Below are 25,499 nucleotides of genomic sequence, written 5' to 3' on the forward strand. Positions count from 1 at the left end.
AGTGGTGATGCAGCAGAGTTGAAGCCATGGCTGCTTACTTGGCCACAGCTAGACCACCTGAGAATTGCATTCCCAAGAAACTTCTCACCAGAAACCTGAGGCAACATGGGTGCACTAGGGAGGACTCTCTCTGTGGGTTTTGTTTCCCTTCCCCAGTTGATTTGATCCCTGGGGGAAGTGGAGACTGAACCCACCCCAGTTTCTTGATAATGAGTTAAACAGCTTGTGGTCCAAAATACAATGAGTGTCGGCTAGAGGAAAGAGAACATTCTTGCTTTTTAACTGAAACCTGCAAAGCCCATAAGACAAAGGAAAAAATAATCACCACTTGTTTGGGGGCAGAACTAGCTACCAGAAGAACAAGCGAAAATTCTGTTCTTCTAGCCTTTCTTTCCCCAGCTTCTTCAGGGATAACTTTCCCCCGTATTCTCCCAACAAAAATTCCAAGGAGGAGGTGACTGGGAGAAAGCATGTGAAGGCTTTTCCTAGAAGGCACAACAGGAACAATACCTTCTGGTGCTTTTCCCCAAACCAAGCTGAGGTTTCTGTGGATCCAGACACAGAAGGGGTAAAGGAGTAGGGAAAGTTGCCTGGGGAGACAACTTGGAAGCCTTTCCCTCCTAGTTTTGTTTTGCTGTAGTTAGGAGACAGGAATGTTGCTATCATTATACTAACAGAAAATACACCTAAGAAAGTTAAGGCCATCATATTGTAAAGCCCCTTTACAATCCCCTTTTCAAACCTACTGGTTGATAAATGGAATAATCTGGCTAACAGGATCTAGTCTTTGTCAGTGGATGTTGTAGAGAGTCTCAGAGCTCCAGGGATAGATGCCCAGTAACATCATTGCCAGATAAGGTGGTGTTGGGGAGTCTGTGATGAGGGTAGATGCCAGCCTGCACAAGGACTTGAGAATCAGCCACAGTCTTCAGGGCTTCTTAACAACTGCTTTTTGTCTTTGATCAGAGGAAGTAGCAGGTCTAGATGGGGACTCAAAGGTCATCAAGTATGGATTTCTGAAAGACAGCCCTTCTTGCTGCCCTGCTAGTCATCTTGGCAGATGCTATTTAGCTAGAATCAACTTGCCAATTTGTCAACATTGTGGTCAGATGGAACCTCTGCTTCAGGATGTGGGAAATCGACCCCAATCCATAGTCCAGGCTTACAGGCTATGCCTTCTTCAGCTCCAAGTCACTAAACACTACTTTTGTTGAGATGAAGAATAAAAAAGGAAGGTCTTGTCTTTATCCAAGAAGTGGAAACACTGGACGCAGCAGTCCTTTATGTATCTTGCTTCCAGTATTAGTACTGGGCCTCAGATAATGGATATAATAGCACAGCCAGGATATCTCATCTGTTTTTGTCCAATTCCTTGATGTCCTCTAGTTTTAGCAAAGATGCAAATAAATCTCCTGTGGCTTGATGCTAGTTGCCTGTGCCAGAACATGAGTTACAGGGGCAGAGGGCTTCATCTAGATTTTGCACAGATTTGGACCAAGACCACATAAGCTGCTTGAGTCAGAAAGAAAGAATATATCCAAAATGCCCCAAAAAGTGGCTCTGTGGAAGTTTGTCTCATCCCTGAAATACAAGAACCTCAGAACATTGAGCCATGTTGGAAAGGATTCTGTTCTTATTCAAAACTGGGACCATAGAACGTGTCCTGCTAGCTCAGAGGTGCTCTAGGATCTATCATTAAATTGGCTTCCCAGAACAACAAGAAGATGAGGGCCATTTCGATTGAAGAGCCTCAATATATTCCTCAGACACTCAAATATCCAGCTGCTCTGGATTTCCTAGCCTCACCAGATCTGTTGGAGGCTTGCCTCTATGTCCCAAACAGATATAGCCATCAGTCATTCCTGAGGCACATTCAATACCATTGGCCTGACTTGTACTCCCATAATATTTACCAAGACCCTGGTGGCTCTGCTGGCCTGCTTGAGGATAAAGGGGATCTGGATAACATCCACATCATATCACTTTCCAAGGAGAAAGGTTCGGAAGATATCCAAATGATATGGAAATGCCTGGAGCTCACAGTTTTGAATTTAAAGCATTATCCTTGGATTCTGTCCTTCTAGACCAGGGGTCTCAAACTCGCGGCCCACGGGCCAATTGCCGGGACGGGCGGGGCACAGGGGAGGGGCCCTGCAGCCTTCAAAGTGCCGGTGGCGCCCGGGCTGGCCTCCGGAGTGACGCAGGATGAGCGGCCCACCACCACCGCGGTGGTGGAATACTTGATGCAGCCCAGCCTCACCCAGCCTCTACTTCCAGCGGCCCCCAGGTAAGTTGAGTTTGAGACCCCTGTTCTAGACATTTGTCAACTCAAAATGAAGTAAAGACAACACAAGATCGTTGTAGTCATGGTTCAAGTAGTCAGGAGCTCTGAGGAGGAGGTGTATGTGTTCAGCAAAGCATAGGGAAACAAGAAGGGGCACAAGATCAGGCTGAACAGACAGCCCATCAAGATTATCTCTAGCACTGAGAGGCATCTCCTCTTGATCTTGGCAGTCAAACTAATGGGGACAGCAAACAAAACTTCCCTTTTACCATGTAATGAAAACATTCCTTTTAAGGAAAGCTTTGAGGCCTTTAACATGTTATATGCTGCAGAAAATTGAGTTTAAGTATTTCCTTTTATTTTGCTCTAAACTTTTGTTATTAATTTTGTGTTTGTGTGCTTGTGTGTTTGCATAACAGTATTTTATTTTTTATTGTTTAATAAGTAGGTACTTTGGACACTGAAGAGTAGAAATATTTTAAATTAGTAATTAATAGTTATCCATTCTGTGTAATGAGATGGATGGTGATAGTGAATTGCATAAATAATAGTCCTGCTGCAGAAGTGAGTGCTTGGTTTTCAGCAGATCAACTTCATCCACTTGTTTTACAGATTCAGAATTTTAAAAACCACTATCTTGTCCCTTTTTTTCACCTATGTGTACTTAAGATAAATCTAAACAATGTGATTTTATAGTATTTTTCTCTGTGGGAAGATGATTAAAACAATGACAGTTCACTTTGCTGTATTCCATCATAGCACAGTGTAGTCAGTTTTATGTTTTGCTTTGTGCTTAGAAGCAGAAAACCATCTGGGGAGGTAGTTGCACCATTTCATGAAACATGAAATGAAAGAAAGATTGACAGTGTAATCCTATAACAGCTTCTCAGAAAAAAAAAAGTTTTCCCATTGAGTTCAGGAGGTTTTGCTCCCAGGTAAGTGGGTACAGGATTGCATCCAGAATTAATTCTAGGCTACCTTTAAGGGTAAAATCCCTTTTGGAAGAACTAAATCAAATAAAGGTAATCTGAAATGAAGATGCACAGCTAATATAAGAAATTTATAAGTGATCAGTCACTGGGTATAAATGGTGTATACTGGAGAGTTCTTAAATTCAAATGTGGAATTATTATTTATTTTCTAATATAAGTTGGCCTTCTTTCTGTAGACTGCTAAGAGAATACTACTATTTAAAAAGTGATGTATAAAAAAATCAGAACTGAAAGCCGAACACCTGTCCAACATAAATTAGTGGAAAGCATTATTAAAGCTAAAACTTTTAAACATATGGAAGAACAAGGTTGTGAAAAAGAATTGGCTTGGGTTCTGGAAATAAAATATCTATAACCCTTTAGAATAGCATGGAACTGTCCGATGTGTAGATCTGGCATCATATACTTGTACTTCTAAAAGGGGTCTGATAAGGTGTGTCAACAAACACTCTCAACATACTGGACTAGTCCTAGGGCAAGAGGAACTAGTTAAAGAAGAGGAAGCAGAGGATAGCAGTAAGTGGACAGCTCTGACAATGAAGGGAAGTAAGCCGTATTCTCCACAAGGATCTCTCCTGGTACTGGTGCTATTTAACTTGTTCCTAAATGATTGGAGTCAGGGGTGAGCAGTAAGCTAGCCAACTTTGCGGAAGCATCTGGCTGGCTGTTGTTGGAAACAGGATGCTGGACTTGATGGACTCTGGTTCATATCCAGCAAGGCTGTTCTTATATAAGATGTGGTCGTTGCCTTTCCACATTAAGCAATATCATTTACTGTGGGAGGAGTATTTAGAAAATAACAAATGAAATGCAAACTGGACCAAACAAGATGCAGCTTTCTGTATTGAGCAAAAAGTACTATATATAATTCATATATATTGGAAGGTCTGTAGAAACTTAAACGTGTTGCTTTTTTCAGTGGGACTGTCCATAACTGGGTTCCGCTTCTATACTAAAAGAGCTACTTGAAAAACAAACAAACCCTAAAATTTGATGCCAAGTAAATGGGAAAGAATTAAAACCAGTTAATAATATGCTTGTAGCAAGAAAACTATGTTCTTTTATGTAAATAGATGCAGGCAGTCATTATTAAATGATCTGTAGATGGGATCAGTTAATTTAAAAATTACCCTGACAGGGACCTACACTGCACTCCTAAGTATATTAGAAAAACAACCCTATGTATTCAGTGGGACTTGCGTATTTATTTAGGATCGAATTGTAAAATCTATATTTAACCATGTAATTGGAAGTAAAGATCACTGTTGTCATGAGTATGTTTGTTTAGAAGCATATCTGATTTATTTTGCTTGGAGTTACTCATATAATATTTGATTTTTCTAGGCACAACTTCTTCCCTTTTTGGAGGGGGTGTTAGTGTGCCCATGGAGGGTGGGAAGAGGTATTGCATACCCAATGCATGTAGAATTCTTCCTCGTGATCTCTCTGATTCACACATATATGCTTCTGTTCAGAAAAGTCATTGGAAACATTCTAGATCTAAACTGCTTTAGGAGTGAGTCCTGCTCATCTCCTTTGCACATGATCTGGGCACGGCTCCTGCTCAACACTCAGTTCTTTTTCATCCACTTCAGCAACAGCAGTGCTTGAAACATTCTAATCCGGTCTCATGTTTTACATTAGCAGCCTAAACAAAAAACCCTTCTTATTCCCCTTGGGATGCTGAACAGTGGTACTTCTTCATTCTTCCCTCCTTTTTTTTTTTTTTTTTGCTGAGTCCCCCCTTCTTTCTATTCCCCCATAGGTACATGGCCTTAAAAGCCTCCTTCAAAAATGGACTTGCTGCCGTGAGAAACCACCATGAATTGATAGAGAGTTAAGCTGTTTGCTGCCTCAGAGAGGCCCACATCCTGCAAGGCCTTGCCCAGGAGGCTAGTACTGAACTGCATTTTCAAGTATTCCACTGGGAGTAAGCACTGAAGGCAGTAGACAAAGACGTGCAAAATTGGCCCCTACGTACTGCCTTGGTTGCTATTTGCAAAAAAAGCTACCTCCACTCTTCTTTAATATTCTCAGTTAGCATAAATGCAAGAACTGCTGGGCATTATTGTTCAACTTTGCAAGTGCCAGAATTTCCGGTACTGTCACCCTCATCCATCCCCTTGGACAATAGCTTGAGGCCAGCCTTCTGGCATCAGTGTTTGATGCTGTGTAGGTCAAACAGACCAAGTCCCTAAGGCTCCTTGATCTAAGAGCAGGAAAAAAAAAGACAATTCATCAGATAGAGCCCAACGTCAAACTTGAACTCACTTTGACCTTGACTTGACCATCCATGGCAAGTTCTGGGCCACAAATGCCATTATGCCCATCTGGAAAAACTACACATTCTCCTCACCATATCCAGTGCCTCATGAGGAGGTGAGTCTCAAGAATGCTTCTTACCAGATCTATATTATCTTCCTTGGGACCAATCCCCCTGAAATTATAGATTGCCTTGGTGCCATTTTATTGCATTGACATCATCAGTCTCTCCAGGGAGTCTCCTCCAGAATTGTTATGATGTGCCAAGAAACAGAATAGCCACAGATACTCCTGCTGCCACCAGTCTTTTCCATACGGTAATGAGGACAGTAATTCCAATTCTTATCTGTTAAATTTTTAATAACCAAAACTTGCTACAGGGTGTTGTTACCCATGCTAATATCCAAGCCAACACTCCTGTTCTCCACACATAGGATGCCCAACAACTTTACACATGTTATCCAAACTGCCAGAAGCCCAACTTCTGGACATTTTTGCCCCATTGAAATTATTATCAGCATTAGCACTATTTTCATTTCTATACCATCCTGTAGCCAAAAGCTCTCTGATGGTTTTAAGCCTACCACTCCATCTCTGTCTTCCTCTTCCTGAAAAAAGTTCCCTTATCCTCCACCAGCCCCCAGTTACTACCAGAAGTTTAATTTAAACATTTCTACCTTCCAATAATAAAGCACCAACCATTGTGTCCTCTTTCTCTTCTTTTATTCAACCATCAGCATCCTCTCTGGATGCCACATTTGAGCATCAAAACCATTAATCTCCTTTGATTGGTATCAAGCCCTACGGCAAGCAAATTTAAAAATGTCCAACTTCCTTGGCCAAGAAATCTAAGTTCAGCTAGTCCATTTGAGATCTAATGTTCAACAGGGAGCAATCTGACCTGACAGCTGCAGTTGTTATCCCTATTTTTTTAACTTTACCTTTTCTCCTGGGGCTCACTTTTGGTGTGCGTGTGTGCATTTGTGTGTATGCAAATGTCTTCATGGAGCAAGAGCCAGGCAGCCTCCATGGGGTCCTCTGGTGGATGTGCTATCAACAATGGCTTCTTCAAAAACTATGGGTATACTGGCATCATACGTAAAAAGCTGTGTGAGTATGATTTGCAAGTTTTACTTACTGGAATGGTATCTTCTGAATTAAAAATGCAAGCAAGGGAAAACTGGTGTGGTGCTTAATGTTTAGCAGTACTTAGGAAGGCAGTGCCCTTCCCTTCCCTTCTTCCTGTGCTCAGAATCACAATTGTGATTTGAATAAAAAACAAAAGACATGGAAGTGTTGTTCTTATCGGTCGGCCCATGTTTGCTGCTGTCAGTGGGTCAAAATGAATGTTCAATAAAATGCTTCTTTTCAAAAAACTTGATTATATACCAAGGTTCAGGATGTGTTCTGATTAGCAGAATCAAAAGATCACGTTGACGATTAGAAATGATACTATGTAGCTTTGTTAAAGATGTTGTTTCGGTACTTCTGTAAGGCTACAAAATGTCTGCTCTTAAGCCATCGCTATTATAATAGTTGTTCTGAAGCGGACAGCATTTTCAGCAGCTAACCTGAGTGGAATTGTTGGCTACCTTCCCCTTGCCCCAATTAGTAATTAACTTGTGAACGTTTCTTTGGCTTACTTCCTGACTTCCTTATTTTGTGTCTGCTCATTTCTGTCATTAGCAAAATAACAGTTTGTTTAGATAAGATGAAAATAATTGTGCATATAAAATTAAAAATGCATTGCTAGAGTGAGATTTTCCTGGTTCTTCTTTGTGGTCTCTGTGCGTCACACATATGGGCTCCATATGTGGAGCCTGTTGTTGGGCAGATTCTACAGCTAAGTGTGAGTTTGGGTGGGAGCCCCTTCCTGCTCCCGCCCATTCCCTCAGTTCTTTTTGAACAGCTCCATGCCTAAATCCGGAAGTGCTGCTCTCCTCGAGTGTTTTTTCAGTGTTTATTACCCTTTTCTCTCTACCACTTTTTCCTCTTTGGCTCCCTACTCAACCTGTGTACCCGTCTCTCCATGAACTTAGTTTTCACTCTTTGCCTGTGTGTGATTTTCCTACCTTTCCTTCCTCTCTAATCTTTTGCATCTTTCTACCATTCCTTTCTTTGGTCTCCACCCTCTGCCTTCCCCATCTACCAAGATGTCACCAAAGGCACCCTTTAGAAAATAAACTAAACTCCCCACCCACAGCTTGCCACTACCCCTCCTTTTTCTCTTTGGGCAAAGGACACATTAGCAAATCAAATCATGGCAGCATTGCTGCTTTGCTGACTGTACTTGATGACTAGCTCCTAGTCACACCATCTCAGGTGGAACTAGTACCACCATCCATACCATCTGCTCCCTCTCACAAACTCTGGGACTCTATTAACCACGAGAAATCCATTCTCTCCCTGTCCCAGTCCATCCTTTTCATAGGGGCCCACCTCAACATCTTCAGTAAAAGTTCTCCTTCCATCACTCAGAGTATCTGTGTTGATCAAGATGGTCACCAAAACTCAGCACCAGAGCGTCCATTACAGCCCACAGAATACAAAAGCTGCTCAAACTCATAGCCACAACAATGGCAGTGGTCACTTTCTTGAGGCTCCAAATATGATTGTTACAGCTGTGGTTCATCACCAGGAATAGCCATTGCTGTTGGACGAACCATCACAATTTACCAACAGGCATCAGCTTCTCAGCCCAGACCTATCAATCAGTGTCCACGCTATCAGGATGGTGAGCACACTGCAGCAACCTGAGAAGCCAGGGGACCTGGCTGACTAGAGGCCAGCAAACATGTCAACTTCCTCAATGTGCCAGTCTTCCACAAAGCCCTGACCTTCTTTCGGACATCCCCACACAGATGTTAGGGATGTCTAGATAGCCATCGACAACACCACCTTCATACTCTGTCTCAACTAACAGGAAGAACAAGGTTGATCCTACTGATGGAATGTGCCATCAGAATCCTGGACTGGTATATAAGCAAGGGCTTAACACTCATGGCCATCTACATGGCAGGCACAAGCAACATGCTAGTCAATACTATCAGCCACATGAGCCTCAGCATGCATGAGTGGCAACTGAGCACCAGAGCCCTCCGACACACAGACCAAACCAGCAGTCGGTCTGCTTTCCACAGCCCGCAACATGGTCTGCATGTAGGATAAGAGATGCATTCCTCCTCCACTGGTCAGGGGCACTATCCCACCTCTTCTTCCCCTTTCCCCTGATCATGAGGGTGCTAGCAAAGATTAGAATGGACAAGACAGACTGCATCCTCCTCAATACCCCTGATGGCCAAGGCAAGCATGGTTCACTTGACTTTTGTGCCTCTGCCACAGGACATTGCTCAGTCTCCCTCACAGCCCAGACCTGATATCATGAGATCAAGTCAAAATCCTGTACCCCAACATCAAGCACTCTACTCCAACCAGTATGGTGTGTTACACCATAAATCCCACTAATACTCTGCTTCAGGGCATCAGAACCATTCTTGATGCTGCCCTGAAATAAGGAACAGGTAAGTCTTACCTAGCCAAATGGCAGGCAATCACCACCTTCATGTGACAGGTGGCCCTCAACACATGGGATACCACAGTCGAGCTCATCCTCTGATTTCTACACATGATCTTCCAAAAAGGGCTTAAACTCTTCTCGCTGCACTCAAACACTACCAGTGTCAGTCTGAAACACCATTTCCTTGACCTATATATAAGCCCACCAGTCTACTGCTCTTGGCCCTTCCAAAAGCTCCCTCCATATGAGCAATGGCAGTGTCCACACATTTGTAGGATCTTTGCAGAGCAAGCTACACAGTCCACACCCTCAGTGTTCATCAAGCAGTACAGGCTGGACATTCCTGTAAGGGCAGACCGCTCCTTCAGCAGAGTAGTCCCCTCCACAATCCTCCAGTGGCAACACCATCCTGCCATCCTCTTCAGGGTAAGCTTGCTAGTTGCCCATATGTGTGATGCACAGAGACCACAATGAAGAAAAACAGGTTGTTTACTTGTAACCATCATTCTTTGAGTGGTCATCTGTGCATTCACATGGTATCAAACTGAGGACAACTGCGCCCCCCCCCATGCAGGGGGCACAGGGGCTGGACTGAGGCAGTTCAACACTCCCCTCTGTCCTGAGACATATGGGCAGTTTCAAGGGACCTGGGGAATGGGGGGAGCGCCTCCTCACAGATGCAGGGAACAGGAAAGGGAGGGCTCCAGTCCAGAGTAACACTTAGCAGTAGACTCTTCCTGACAATGGGCTGCACGCAGGCACAGAGCCCTTATGTGTGAATGAGCAAGTGACCACTTGGAGCACCACAGTTACAGGTAAGCGCCTGACTTTATCATTAAGCACTGCAGTGAGCTCAACGTTTCTTCCATAACAAGACTAGTAGTGGGTGTCCCTTTTTAAAGGCCTTTCTTTGAGAGTACTACCCAGTTTTTAAAATATGGAAATAAACTTTTAAATTAAATAGAACTGTTCCCCAGGCTTAAATGCTCAGAAAAGAAAAATAAATGCTATACTGCAAGGGGAGCCTTGTTCACTAGGCAACATATTTGTCAGCATCCTAACATGTGGAATTCTGAGTATCCTTGCATTATTGTCAGATGCAGCCCCTGTGTGCAGCTGGGGGTCAAGCTCTCTTTAGCCAGCAACAGCAGATGTTCCATTTGCTCGAAGTTGCAAGTAAGTCTCACTTGCGAGCTTCTGTAAGGTTTGGAGCATCACTTGCCCTGCTCTGGCCTCTTGGTGCAAGGAGCTGAAGGGCCCAGCCTCCCTGCCAAGTTCTTCTGAAAAAGGCAGTGGGGGAGGGGCAGGTAGCTAGGTAACGTTTGTTTGTTTGTTTAGATTTTTTTATATCCCGCCCTTTATCGTGTCGCAAGGCAGCGATAACATAAATAAACACTGAGGTTTAGTTCACCTTTTCCCAACCTGATGCCCTCAAACTAAAAAGGACAGCTATGTCCCTCAAATTCTCCCAGCTCCATTTGTGTGTTTTTGTTTGAATGAGAAGAGTGATCACTTTTTGACATTTCAGAAATGTTGTCATATTCTGCTGTATATTTTTATTGTCAAAACGCTCTCTTTGTACATGTTGGAAGAATAAGAAGTCTGTATACATCTACATTCTCATCATGCTGGACCTTGAATTCTTTATGTAACCACAGCATTGCATGACACACTCACTTGCTCATAGCTTTTGCTCTACAGAGCTCTGGACATAATTGTTTCATGTTTATTTTTTGATGTGTTAGTTGTGGTAATGTTTGACTGGACCTGGAATGTTATAGAGCAATCTTAGCAATCTGCTCCTATTCAGATGTTCCAGACAAACTCCCTTTAGAACTCGACCTATCAAGCAGGGTTCATTTTTAAAAAGAATGCCTCCAGCACAATATCTTCAGAACTAGAGAGGTGATAAAAACTAAAATGAAACAACTTGAGGAAAGCAGGTCCTGAGGCCAGCCAACAAATTTTAATGTTAGAATTAGACTGAAGTTTTGTGCAGTGTACTGGCAGTATTTCTTCTGAGATGAAATTTCAGAATCTGAACTATCTTTGGTGCATCATAGTAGTGTTTCCCATTTGTTAAAACATTTGTTAAAGGTGTGTACCTACTCGTCCATGTTACCAGTGCAGTGACCAGATTAAAGACTTGGAAACAGTTTGAAAAAATACCAATCAAATGCTAAAGGTGATCTGTGTATAAGTCTGTTCTAAGTGAATTGGGGTAATTCTGTCAGAACATTATGAGGATGTTGGTACGGCTTCACTATAGTAAACTAGACAATAAGTGATATACCTTACTGAATTACGTGTGGTAAAATAGCTAGAGGGTTGGACCTGGACTAGGTTTTTCACATCCCCACTTGACCATGAAGTTTTCCTGAGTGCCCCTGTTAAGCCTAAAGATGCTCATATATTACTCTGTGTTGGTCAATATCAAGTGAGTGGAGAGCTGCACACAGTAGTTGTCTCAAGATCAGTACAATAACTTGTGCTAGCAATGGGGGAAGTGTTCAGCATTACCCGGAATGACCTGTGAAGTAACTTTTTTTGTGATTAGCTAACATGTGACTAGGCTAACATAAATGATGTGGTGAATTCGACAAGGTGCAGTTATATAAATGTCCTCCATGGAATCAATCTTCCTCTTGCAGGAAGATTGATAACTACTTGAAGAAAAGCAGATTCCATTTAAAGGTCTCCATAATATTTATTTAGACTAATTTCTATTATTTACTGGTTTGTCTAAGACTGCCTGACTGTGCAGGTGGTTTCCCTGTGGTTTCACACAAATGATATGAACCTTCAGTGGTGAAAGAAGCATATTTTGGGGGAAAATGCTATTTACTGAAGGAAACCCAAGTCTTATGAAAGAACCTGTGAAGGTGATTGATTGCACAGTTTGTGATCCACATGTTTCCATCACTAAGTATTACATTGAAGAGAGAGGGAAAATGACATTTTTATCTGCTAAATGATTGCTTTACTTAGTGTTTAGGAGCCATACTAAATCCTCATTGTTTTCCCTTTTCATGATATTGGCCCAATTCCCATGTCACAAAAACCTGTGTTAACTGTGAATTGTTGGGGAAATTGAGGAGGAATCAGCAAAGGCTCATGCTGGTCCCATATGCTCGTCCGCTTCTGCTGCGGCAATGAACAACCTAGGGACATTAAATTCATGGATCATGTCACCTGACTCTGGAACTCTTGAGTTGTGGATAGAACTTGAACTCATGGGAACCAGCATATATGTACTCATCCTCCCAACAACCCAGTACAAAAAATGGTTCCTAATTGTGGCCAGCTTGTGCCACAGTTGTGCTATAATGACAAAGCGATGCACAAAAAGTACCCTTTCCTATAATTACGATCAAACATAGATCCTTTTATTAGTTTCTTTCCAAATCACATTTAAAAATAGCATGGGAGTTTTCATTTGGCTTTTCTCTTCAGCTCTAAAATAATAAAGATTCTGTACCTTGTTTACTTAGAATATTTCATGCTCTAAATACCCCCCTTCTTGTTGTTTTGGTGAGGTTTTTTTTTTTTTATTGCTACACTACATTTATATCCCACTTTTTTTCTCTTGCCAGAATCCCCAGGCAGCTTACATAGTATTCCTCCTCTCAGTTTTATCATCACAACAGTCCTGTGAGGCAGACTAGGCAGAGAGCCAGTGAGTAGCTCAGTGTCAGCCAGTGGGCTTCATGGTTAAGTGGAGACTAGTCTAACACACCAGCATGCTAATCGTTATCCCATGCTAGCAGAATTACCTTATAGGATACCTATAATAAAGCTCCAGGAAGAATTACTTTTAAGTAGGCAAAGTGCTCAAATTCGTATGCATGATTGGAAGACAAACATAAAGTTTCCCCTTTTTATGTGAAGTCTATTTTCTCAGTGCAGAAGGCTCCCTTCTGCATGCAAAGTGACTTTCTCTGTAGTATCCCGTTACTAGAATATCCCTGTACGAGCTCTAAGTGTGTACGACATGAAGCTGAAGCGCTTTAGCACCATGCTGCACACCCTATCATCAGACTTGTGTTCTGCCTGTGAGGGGGATTCTATATACTGTTGGTAATAGGATGTGATTGGGTGTCCCACTGGAACACATTGTTCCCTCTGTTTTTCTCAGATGGGTTGAAGGTGGAATGGAGAACATTTTTCTAAACATTTTCCCTCCTGTTTATTTCAGTGGGAGAACATTTTGTATGCAGCCCTTGACTGTGTATGAAATTCTGTTGTCGTTATGTGCATGAAATGTGATTGGTCTCCTATGAAGTGTCACTTGCTGCCCCACTTTTAAACATTCCACTGGTGGAGTTTTGACAGCATAGTGAAACAATTCCCCCAGTAGCATATCTGGGTTTTCAGTGCCGTAAATGGGTTCTACCTTATCCTAACCCTCCTCCAACTCTCTAGATCAGCAAGTTTCAGACTGCTTTGTAAGGTGTTACACTGAACATATTCTTAGATTTTCTATCAACTTTTTCAAACTAATTTTTCATTGGGTGCAGATTTTATTATCTGTCTGATGCATTTCACTTGGTTTGAGGTTCTTAATTTGTAGGCTGTGGTTCCTTGCTTTCTAACTCTTGAATAAAATTGCTTCAAAAGAAGTATTAGTTAATATGCTATCTTTGACAATCTATTAAATGTGCAGACTTGTGCACAGATGCCCAACTAAGCCTGGGAGATAGCTTCTGACCTTTTGGTAAACAAAAATATTTTAAATTGCTCTCTGGGTAAAAATACTTTCTCCATTCCTGTACTACTTCACATGATCTTTGTGGAGGGAAAATAATACAAAATCCAACCTGTTTCATCAACTCAGGAAAGTCTAAGAAGAACTAAAATGCAGTTCTAGAACCTTCAAACTTGGTATGACTTGTAAAATCAGTCTTTCATTTTCTATCATTTCCAGAGAGAAGTTGATATTTATAAAACTCTAATCTTAAATATAATAGTTTAAATATAACAGTTTAAGAGTAATCCTAGCATGGTGGTCTTCTGGTTGGAGGGGTGTTAGGATGTTGTAGAACCCATGTATGGCATTGACATTCTAGATTTTAAATGTAGTTAATGCACCCTAAGTACTCCTATTTTAGCAATTAATTGAGCAGCAATTGGAATCTTGGCTGTTAGGCGTTTCACCATGCATATCCATGAAACTGGCAAGAATTGCATGGAGGAAAAAGTGCCTGTTTTTAGTTTAAACTGTCTCCTTAGTATGTTGTACATTTTAAAAAGTTTGTTTTGCTTGCTTGTTTGTTTGTTTGTTTTATATCCTTTCTGCCAAGAAAATGCCACCCGAAGCAACTTCCAAGAATAGGTAATAAAAACTTCATTAAAATAATAATAAAACCAATACATTAAAAGGACAATTAAAAACACAACAGTAACTGAAAAAACAGCACCCAGTCCAACAGAGCCTTACATGCCTCTGGAAAGGAATTGGTTTTGTTATTTAACGAAAAGTTAACTTGTCTGAGAATGTATCTTTAGTTGGGCTGGGTTTACTGTAAGTGTGGAACAGTAGGCTTCTTAATAAATCTGTATTAATGTGCATGTTGCATTGCAGTGCAGTGCATATGTTAAGCAGGGAACACTGTGGTTTCTTTCAAACATGGGTGTATTAAAACATTTGGAGTAAACTTCCAAAGAGCTCTGAGAAATATATGCTGATCCTACCTGTGAGTGTGTGTCTTTGGTTAAGTGAACACTAAGGCATGCTTAGAATTGTCTTGTGTGTGCACTTTATTGCCCCTTCACCCATTATTAATGTGTGTCATGTTGTCATCTTTTGCCTTATCGTTACTTCATTGAAACTGATCATTCTGAGTTGCATTATAAATAGTTTCCAGCATGAACTATTAGAATTTGATTTGTCTATCTTAAGATCATTTGCCAAAGTTCTTCTCTATATTACCTCTTCTGTCAGATTTATAAGAGGGGGTTTTCTCTAGAGTTGCACCCTGACTGCGTATACTGTGCTGAAACAGGGAAACCCTGCCTGTCTGAGTGCAATTATCTTCCTGTCCACTTGCAATCCAATGATTGGAAGCAGCCTGAATTAAGGTTTTTCTCATGGTCATCCTTCTCTGTGATGGTCAGCAATTTGTGCATTTAAAAAAACAACCAACTGCGGATATTTGAACAACACTAGTCATAGCACAATTTGCACAAATTGGAAGCCAAAAGCTGGTATGTTTCTAGTATAATTTGTGTTAAATTGCACTGGGACCATAAGGGGTTTAGATCCATATTTGCACCAATTGTGTAATTTTGTGCAAATTGTACAAGGACCATGTGGGATTCAGCGTACTAGTTGCATGAATCACAGTGGGAGCACATGTGTTGACTTCCATGTTTTATGGAAATTGACTGGTATTGGATAAATTACAGTGGGACCATGTTGGTTTTGGCTTCCTGTTTATGGCTATCACCTGATTTTGTTCAAATTTCCTTAGCTTTTATTTTTAATGCACAGATTGCGACTTGTCTTAGAGACCAGAGTCTGCAACTAGGCTCAACTTGGCAGCAGTGCAGGCCTGATTAACCAGAATATGGGGGCATAATACCGGCACTGCTGTTATTTAAACAAAAACAGTTTTGTTTAGGCATTTTAATAATTTTATTTAGAAAGTATTTATTTGTTTATTCATCAGATCTCTATTCCACTTATTTTTCCAACAAACTCAAAGTGTCTTGCATCATTCTCCTCCTGCTGTTCTCAATCTTATCCCCACAACAACAACCCTGTGAGAATCTATGACCGGCCCAAAGTCACTCAGCTCACTCCATGGCTGTTCATGGACTAAAATCCAGATCTCCTGAGTCCCAGTCCTGTGCTTTTAACCACTCCATGACACTGCCTCCCTCAGTTTTTAAAGATTTACCTGCTGTTTTCTTGGTTTTGTGTTTGTTAGCTGCTGTATGCTGGTCTGAAAACTGACATGCTGAAGGGTATTTATAATTTTAAAAACTACTTGCAGCATCACTTATTTGTGTATTTGGGTCTTCATTTGGGTCTTCATTTGTGTGTGTGTACTTGTATGTGACTTTTCACATGTATGTGCATGTTATTAGAAATAAAAGTCTATAAGTAGTCTTTTAAGCAAAGCAAAAAACAATGCTACCACCTCCTATATTGCTGTGCAATCTTCAGGGGCATGCCAGTTTTCTTGTTTTTGATTTGATGGTTTGCTATGGGCAGTAACTTGCATGAAGTGATCATGTAGACTTTTGCAGTGTTTTTTCCAGTTTCAGAATGCAATTTGCACTTTGCGTTCCTAATAATGATCTTGAAGAAGCAAACAAGTTAATCAACAGTTCCTTTATCTTTCTGACTGTTAATCTTCAAGTGTATTGTCCAAAGCTTATTAGTAATTACTGGGCCAAAACTTACTGCTCTTGATGAACTTTGAACCAGGGACATTATTGAGGAAGCATTGTGTGTATTCAAGATTAAAATAGCATGCCAAGCCCAAAGCATATGCCATATCCCAAGGTTCTCTTCATTAACTTCAGCATCAGTACACCATTAACATTAAAGTTTGCTTAATGTACTCGTAGCACAGTAAGTTCAGCCTGTGTAAAACTGATGCTTCTGTAGGTCACATCAAGTAATTATCTGAATAGTAGTGCCTCAGAGTAGTGAGGCTTTGAATAGCAAAAGGAGTAACTCAGACCCCAATTTGAAATTTGGAGAGAAGATGAGAAATGCCCATGCCACCCTCCCTCCCCCACTCTAAAACTTAATGAAAATGGCTGCTTTGACCCTTTTTCTTGGTGACTAAAGCATAGTGGGTGGCTTTAAAAGAGGTTTGGAGAAATTGTATATGGTGGATGTTAGCCCTGATGGTTTTATGTTGCCTGTAGAATCAGAGACAGTACACCCGTGTACCCCAGTTGCTGGGGAACTTGGGTGAGCGAATGCTTTTGCATTCCTGTCCTGCTTGTGGGTTTTCCATGGGCTGTTGATGGAGCACTGTGTGAGCAGAATGCTCAACTAGTTGGTTTCTTGGCCGGATCCTACATGGTTCTTCATATGGATGCTGCAGGAGTTCACTATGTCAGGCTTGCCAGGAGACCCTGGAGCTGTTCGCACAACGTGACAGCACATCATGGTTTATGCAACCCATGATGAAGCTGTGAGTTTTGCACAGCTGTCATTTTGAATATGCAGCCCAGCATCTTGGGTACTGCAGCTTGTTATGGGTTAAATATCTTGTGACAAGCCACAGCATATTGTGCACACTTGATCCATGCAATAAATCTCCGGAGGCTTCTCAGTGCTATGAATCAGGTTGGCAAACAAACAATGTCTTAGCTGAAATGGTTTCTAGAAAGCTGATTGATATTCTGCACCTTGTTTTCTCTCTCCTTCTAACTTTCTCATGCATCAGAGCTCCTCACTTCTGTACTAAATCTGACACCTACTCCATTAACGATGCAAATGTGTTCATATTAGATTTGTTTGTTGACGCTGTTGCAGTGCTGAAAATGATTATAACCAGTGAAAGCAGGATTCAGCTGTCTGAAAGTAGCCAGATGCTAGCAAACTGATATTAATATATTTAATAAAGAAATAAGTTTAATAATAATTGTATGGGGGATGTTTGGTTTTTGGAATGATCCTGCAACAGCCAAGGAAATATTTAATACACAGTTGTATTAGATGTGTAGCTGTTTGCACCTTTTAACTGGTAATATATTAGATAACTGATAATACAGATAATATATTCCTTTACTTGGAATGATAAATATGTTGAAAACAATGGCTCACTGACTTAAATTATTTCCTGCCTGGAATTAACTTGGAAGTGTAGCTAAACTGACTAAACCTTGTGACTAATTGTTTTGTCTTCTTTATTTGGCTTTGCTTTGTTTTGTTTCCATACCCTATTCTGTGTTATATTAGGCACGTAAGAAAAAGCCAAGTATACCTGTAAGAAATACACTTCTTTTGAGACTATAGCACTTATCCTGGTTATCATTGGGTTATAAACAGAAATACTGTTCTCACTATAAAAAAGCAAAAAACACATGTTATTCCAAAACTACACCCGACTGCTGATTCTTAAAAACATGAAACACAGAACTGGGTTTCTGTTTTATCACAGTACTTCTAGGGAAGTACAGTATGAGGTTTTGCATATATTAGTTCATATTGAGCATAATTTGTTTTTATGCTTCAGGTGGTTTTCCACTGTATGTCTCACAGATGTAATGCTTTTGTGCATAATACCATTAGGACACAATCCAGAGAACCACAGAAATGTCCCTTTGGCCTGTTGAGATGCAAATTTAAAAAAAAACAACTACCCTCCAAGTTGAAGCCATGTAAAACTTTTTTTTTGGGATAGGGGCTGTTTTTCTCCCCCAGGAAAAAATGCAATATTTGCAGATTGAAAGTCACTTTGTTACTTTAGCAACATAAAATGATCTATTTATAACTTGGTGTGTCATACAACAGCACATTTGGCATATGAAAAATATTGTTTATTCAGACACAACAGTGAACTGCAGTTACTTTTTAAATTTAATTAATCAATCAATTTTTGCTTGTCTCCTGAACTGTAAGAAACTGCTTTGATTTTGCCAGTTTATGAGCAGCAACCAAAAAACAATAAAAATAGAGGAAGCCGTCAATATTAGTAAAACAAAGAAAATTACGGGTGCTCTAGTTGTCTCCTAAACAGTGTCAAGCAGACATTCACCATAAAAAGAACAGCAAAAAGAGGAAGAAGGGTTGATTGAGCCAAGACTCCGGGAACATAGATGAAATTTCATAAGTCTAACTCTCTAGGCCATTCCTAGCCGTTTCTATTTATTGTGATTCTTCATCTTTGTCATAGTTATCATGAATTTCTAAATACTGAAGTTTTGTCTGAATCAAAACTAACTTTTCTACCCTTTCACACATCACTTTATGTCTTTATTTGCACCTTTTTTCACATGTTTTAGAATCTGCAGTAAGGACAAAGCAAGTAAAATTAGAGCCTGTTTTGTGCAATGGCTTGTCACTATGCTGCAGGTATATGTTTGACAGAATCCCAGGCTGCATTCCTGGACCAAATTCCTAAAGATGTTTCATCTTCTGCAACATTTGAAAGTACTTTCCAAAATCAATTCTCAAGTGTGCTGTAGTCCAGTCAAATGCAGTATCATCATGTCTCTCTGCCTTTAAATCTTGGATCCAACAGATGTGCAGAGGCAAGAATTAGGTAGCAACAAAGTTTCTATCTATCTACCTACCTATCTATCTATTTATTTATTTATTTAAAACATTGCTATACCGCCCCATTCGCCGAAGCCTCGGGGCAGCTCACAACATAAATTAAAATATAATACATTAAAAATATAAAACAAATTAACAATATAAAATAAGTCACCCTGGCCAGATAAAATAAACAAATAATATTAACAATCAAAATGACGTTTAAATAAAAAGGTCTTTGCCTGGTGCCATTTCTTAATAAAATATTTCACTTTCTTTTGTACATGTAAGTAAAGTTCCAGTTAAGTCCCCCCCCCCCCAAATAATTTATTTTGTCCATTTGGTAAGGAATTTAGCAAGGATCAAAGTTAACTATCTGTTACAGATGCCATGATTGCTGAAGAAATTTATTTTAGAATCTTCAGGAAGTTCTGCAGCTGAACCCATGAGACAACTTCACCAAGCACCAGCATTCCTTACAGTTTTGAGGAACTTTATTTACTTTAAAACTTTAAAAAAAGTTTTAAAAAACTTTCAAGAGAGATGGCCACTCCACGCCTTTGAGTTTTACTACAGAGCTACAGAGGTCACTATTGTATTCTTTCATTTGTCCTTCTTCCTTCATTCTGAAGACGAGCAGTCCGATGCAAGAGACGTTTTTAACTTCTTCTGCTCTTTTGTAGAACTTTTAGAGGGTGCATATTTAACCCTTGACATGCACATCCCACTGCAGTACTATGTGGATATTTATCCATTATGATCTTCCATGCTACTTTCATGTTACTCACATTTTCAATCAGCAAGTCAGTACATAGTAGAAATTCACATATCTTACAGTGAATCTACTCTACAGTACATCTCTCCTGTTTCAGAGCTTATGTTAAAAAAAAGGCGTTATCACAAAGCTTTTGATTCCCCTCTCTCCACTTTTGTCTAGCCATCTATAAGTATTGCAAGGCAGTACACTGTTGTTTTTCCTTGCACAGATTTCATCGCATGTTTATATTCTGATTCTTAAAAGAGGTTTGCTCAAAGAATGTCCATTGGACAAATGCTACGATGGCTTTAGTCATTTAAAAGTTCCTGCCAGGATGCATTTTTAGTTGCCATGAAATCAGAAGACTATATTACTCTTGCAAAAGCTTGGTCCATATTTTCCTGATCATCAGGTGTCATCTTGTCACAAATGAAGATAGTATGTTTTGGATGTAGTTGTTTGGTGTACTTGAAGATGCTGTTGCTAACAGGAAACTATTTGCGATAATGCTAGAGCTCTTAAAGGAACAGAAAGAGAACTTCCGGAGCCAAAGTGTTGGGACAAAAACTTATTGCCCTCTCATCAATGTGCTCCTCTTCACTTAAACCTACGAATGAATTTTTACTTTCCACGCAACACTATTTACATGATAAACAGATATATTTTGTCATTCTAGTATATTTCATTTGACAATATCTAAATCTTTTTTTTTTCTTGCAGTGAAGAAACAGCTCCATGTACTATGTGCTGGTCTTATCATTTAGCTGAGAAGAGGGAAAGAAAAATAATTTATTGACTAACTGCCAGTTAGTCAATAAATTATTTATTGACTAACTGCCAGTAAAAACTAAGCAATGCAAATAATAATTTAATTCCTACTAATATGATGCTTTGTACACTACAAAGCATCGTATTAGTAGGAATTAAATTATTATTTACATAAGGGTTCTAAGAATAAACTAATGCAGTTAAAATATGGTTCAATGTCATGAATTTGGTTAAATTTAAACTCAGACCTTTCTACTAGGTATATTTTCAGTTCCTTTATGTTGTTATATACTTTCTCCCTGTCTGTTGAGCCCTAGAGGACAGAAACACCCACCAACTATACCAACAAGAAGAAGCCCTCTGGCAAAGAAGAAACTAAAACCTCTTTCTCTTTCTTGTGATAATCGAAGTGTCTCCTGGAGGCAAAAATGCCAGTAGAGAAGTTAGAAATGGAGGGCTTGCCCTGACCAGCTAAGACAGCTGCATACCTCAGCCCCAGAGATCCTATGCTGAACTTCACTCACCTGTACCTCTAGGGTCTAGAGGGGTAGTTGGCATCAATAAATTCGGGTTTTTGAATGTCTACAGGAAAAATGTGTGATGGAGAAACCAAAAAAAGGTGTCCTCATTATCCTGCAAAAGAGGACCATAACATAAATTACCTGATACCTTAATCAGGAGAGAGAGACATAGCTCTTAGCCTTGATAAGGGACTGCTAGTAATATAGCCAGTGGTACTCAATAAACAAAACTTAACAAATGGGCTTTTTAGTGTGCTCCTCCCATGAATGACATAACACAGATGTGTGGGATTATATTAGGAAACAGTGGCAATACCCCTTAAGTATTGAATTAAATGAGATATTCAGATCGTTTAAATGCAACAATCTTGCTTTTCTAAGACAGGTACAGCTTTACCTCTGAATGGTAGATGCAGATAAGATCACTAAAAAGCAACTTAAGAAAGATACAGGCAACCCATCTGTTCCTGAGGTCCAGTTGTATAAAGTAGCCATCGTTGGAGTGATCCCCACAGAAGTTCACAGGATATTGCTATCACCTACAGAAAAAATGATCCATCTAGAGACTTGGCCTGTATAATGAAAATTATCAAATGTTAACAAGAAAATAGCCAGTGTGAAGCATTGATGTACGTCTTGGAGATTGTGATCCTTTGAGCAGTAGGAGGTCAAAGAACAGTAGGAGGTCAAAGAACAGAGTCCGAGGAAGGCAGAAGACTACTTAGATATGGGATCTCTTTTTAATCATATTATCCCAGGATGCTGGAATGATTGTATCAGGAGCTGTTTCCAGGAACAGACATTGCAGAAGGAATAGAGCTTGACTCAGTAGATGTGAGGAAAGTTGATTGGCCGTTTTCCTCAAAACAAGTACACTTCAGAAGAGGCAGCAACATGCCCTGACTTATTTTGAATAAGACCAATAAGTTATCACAGGCACCAGTGTGTCATTCTCTAATGTGCATTGAGCATTTAGCTGCAGTTTTTAGACAAAGAACATTTATTTATTTATTTAAAACATTTCTATGCCGCCCCAATCGCAACAAAGCCTCGGGAGGCTCACAAAGGATACATAAATACATAAATACATAAATAATAACAATATAACAATTCAAAAAAATAGTTTAAAAACCCCCGGTGCATTCTCGGCTAAAAATTTAAAATCCTATTAATTCAAATAATTTAACAATTAAAATAAGTTTTAAATGAAAAGGTCTTAGCCTGGCGCCGAAAAACAAATAACAATGGCGCCAGGTGGACCTGTCTGGGGAGCGCATTCCATAGATGGGGCGCCACCGCAGAGAAAGCCCTCCTCTGAGTACTCACCCTCCTAATATCATTCACAGAGGGTTCCTAGAGAAGGGCATCTGTTGCTGATCTCAAGGGGCGGAAGGGCATATATGGACGCAAGCATTCCTTTAGATATCCAGGTCCCAAGCCGTTGAGGGCTTTAAAGGTCATAACCAACACCTTGAATTGGGCCCGGACTTCAATCGGGAGCCAGTGGAGCTGCCGGAGAACTGGGGTTATATGAGAACAACGCCCAGTCCCCGTCAGCAGCCTGGCATCTCTATTCTGTACCAATTGAAATATCCGGACCGTCTTCAAGGGTAGCCCCACATAGAGCGTGTTACAGAAATTTAATCGGGAAGTTACCAGCGCGTGTGTCACTGTCGCCAGGCAGTCGTTCTCCGGGAAGGGACACAGCTGATGTATCAGCCAAAGCTGAAGGAAGGCACTCCTCACCACCGCTGTCACCTGAGCTTCTAGAGACAGCTCAGGGTCGAGGAGCACTCCTAAGCTGCGAAGCTGTCCCTCAGAGGGAGTGCAGCCCCATTTAGGACAAGGCCCAAGTCCCCCATCCCGAGTCCCGAGCCACCCACCAACAGGACCTCCATCTTGTCTGGATTAAGCTTCAGTTTATTGGCCCTCATCCAGCCCATTACCTCGGCCAGGCATCGGTTCAGTACAGCCACTGCCTCACCTGGATTGGTGGAAAACGAGAGGTAGAGCTGGGTATCATCAGCATACTGATGATTCCGCAGCCCACACCTCCTAATGACCTCTCCCAGCAGTTTCATGTAGATGTTAAATAGCAAAGGGGACAAAATGGACCCCTGAGGAACTCCATGGCATAGCTGCCATGGCGCAGAGCCATAGTCCCCCAGCACCACCTTCTGAAATCGGCCATTGAGATAGGAGCGGAACCACCGCCACGCAGTGCCTCCCAATCCCACTAGCCTATTCAGAAGGATACCATGGTCAATGGTATCAAAAGCCGCTGAGAGGTCCAGGAGAACTAACAGGGACGCACTCCCCCGTCTCTCTCCCCGCACAGGTCATCGTACAGGGCGACCAAGGCAGATTCAGTGCCATACCCGGGTCTGAAGCTGGACTGAAATGGGTCCAGATAATCAGTTTCATCCAAGAGTGCTTTATAAGAATCTGTTTCTAGTTACAATAATGTTGTCCTCCCTTACATGTTTAATTCTTTGTTTTTAATTATTTCACACATGTGTTTGTGTCCTGCCCTTTAAGGAGCCTGGGCCTGCATGCATATTTTCTATCTTCCTTTCTCTACTCTGAGCCAGGATTCTAAACATGAAAACTTAAATATGACCTGGATTTCATGACATAACATCCCATTATGGGTTGATTACCTTTTAGGGGCTGCAGCACATATTTATGATATACCCCTGACCTGTCTGTCACTGGTGGCATTTGCATGTTCATAATGGGGCTGGCACCACCACAATGCCTCAAGGGAAATTAGTTCTTGGTACAGACTGGTGTATTATAACTTCCCCAGCCTGGAGCTTTGCAGATAAGTTGGACTGCAACATCTAGTATCCTCAGCCAGCAAGGCTGTTAACTGTCTTGGTGGATGATAGGAGTACTCTGGAGGGCAGAAGATATGGTAAAGTTGGCTTACAGTTAAATGTAACAAATGAATATATGTAGAATGGTAAATCTTACAGTGACTCCCATTGTTAATCCTTTGTTAAAGGGAACCTTTATATGATCAACTGGGTAATTTCTGCATGAAGCTTCCCATGCCTTAAGATCTATATCAGAGGCTCTCCTCAGCTTCCATGTAGTGGGTGGATTATAATAGGTTGGGGAAAAGAGCCTTCTTAATGGTGGCAGCTAAGCTGTTCACCTGGGCTGAATCTGGTAAGTTTTAGAATCCAGGCCAGGAGCTCTCTATTTGCACACAGATCCCATCAGTTTTTAGCCACTGTTTTATGTTATGTTATGCTTGTTTGCTTTAACACATTTTTCTTTTGATGCGCCAATTTGAAAACCTTAAGTAAAGTCAAGAACAGGTACTTGCAACTGCATACTGCCCCACATATTTTGTTTGTGTATTATAATTGAGAGGTGTCAAGTGTAGAGGCGTGTATGTCCTATTCTGTAATAGTGCAGGAATTTCAAATTAGGGAAGCTTCAAAACCAAATTTGAGAAATTTGAACATTGTCTGGTTTCGTTGTTAAGTCTCATACAGCTGTAATATTTTTGTGATGACAAAACTGTTTGCTTATTGACAGATGAACGTATTCCCCAGCTGCTAGAAATTGTGTCATAGAATGTTGCATCTTAAGGTTATTGCATTTATACTTTTTCAAATAAAGGCAGTGACTGAGTAACAACAATAGTGACAATAATTTTGCATTGATATATAAATCATGTAGAAATGTTGAAAGGGAAGAAGCAATATCTTAAACTGGACAAATGAGCAATTACTGTATTTTCTGTTAATATTGTAGTCTGATAATACATCCACATTTTAATGTTTTGCAGGTACAGGAGAAAGTGGCAAAAGCACATTTATCAAACAGATGAGAATTATTCATGGTTCAGGATACTCTGATGAAGACAAAAGGGGGTTCACAAAACTTGTGTATCAGAATATATTCACAGCGATGCAGTCTATGATCAGAGCCATGGACACACTGAGAATCCCATACAACTATGAACATAATAAGGTAAGCGTTTTGCATTAAATACACAGCAGAGTTTTTTCCAACTATACTTTTAGGAATTGCATCAGACAGCTTTGAACTCATGGATTTGCTTTACCAGGTTCTAGAAGGAAAAATTGGTAGCAATGCTGAAAGAGAATTCAGCTCTGATATTTTTCTTGATCATTTTCCTTCTGATTTCAGAGGGTGGCA

At 40.6% G+C, this 25,499-nt stretch overlaps 1 protein-coding gene across 1 annotated transcript in view; it reads left to right on the forward strand.

Moving 5' to 3' along the window:
• Positions 1-25,499, forward strand: part of LOC123031584 (guanine nucleotide-binding protein G(q) subunit alpha) — a 130,528-nt gene that overhangs the window by 24,131 nt on the left and 80,898 nt on the right. The window contains exon 2 of the mRNA XM_044446744.1: positions 25,126-25,310. Coding sequence (XP_044302679.1) covers positions 25,126-25,310 — 185 coding nt within the window. The remainder of the gene's footprint in view (positions 1-25,125; positions 25,311-25,499) is intronic.

The sequence above is a fragment of the Varanus komodoensis genome, unplaced genomic scaffold, assembly GCF_004798865.1.
Source record: "Varanus komodoensis strain SLA01 unplaced genomic scaffold, ASM479886v1 scaffold5, whole genome shotgun sequence".
NCBI classification, from domain to species: Eukaryota; Metazoa; Chordata; class Lepidosauria; order Squamata; family Varanidae; genus Varanus; species Varanus komodoensis.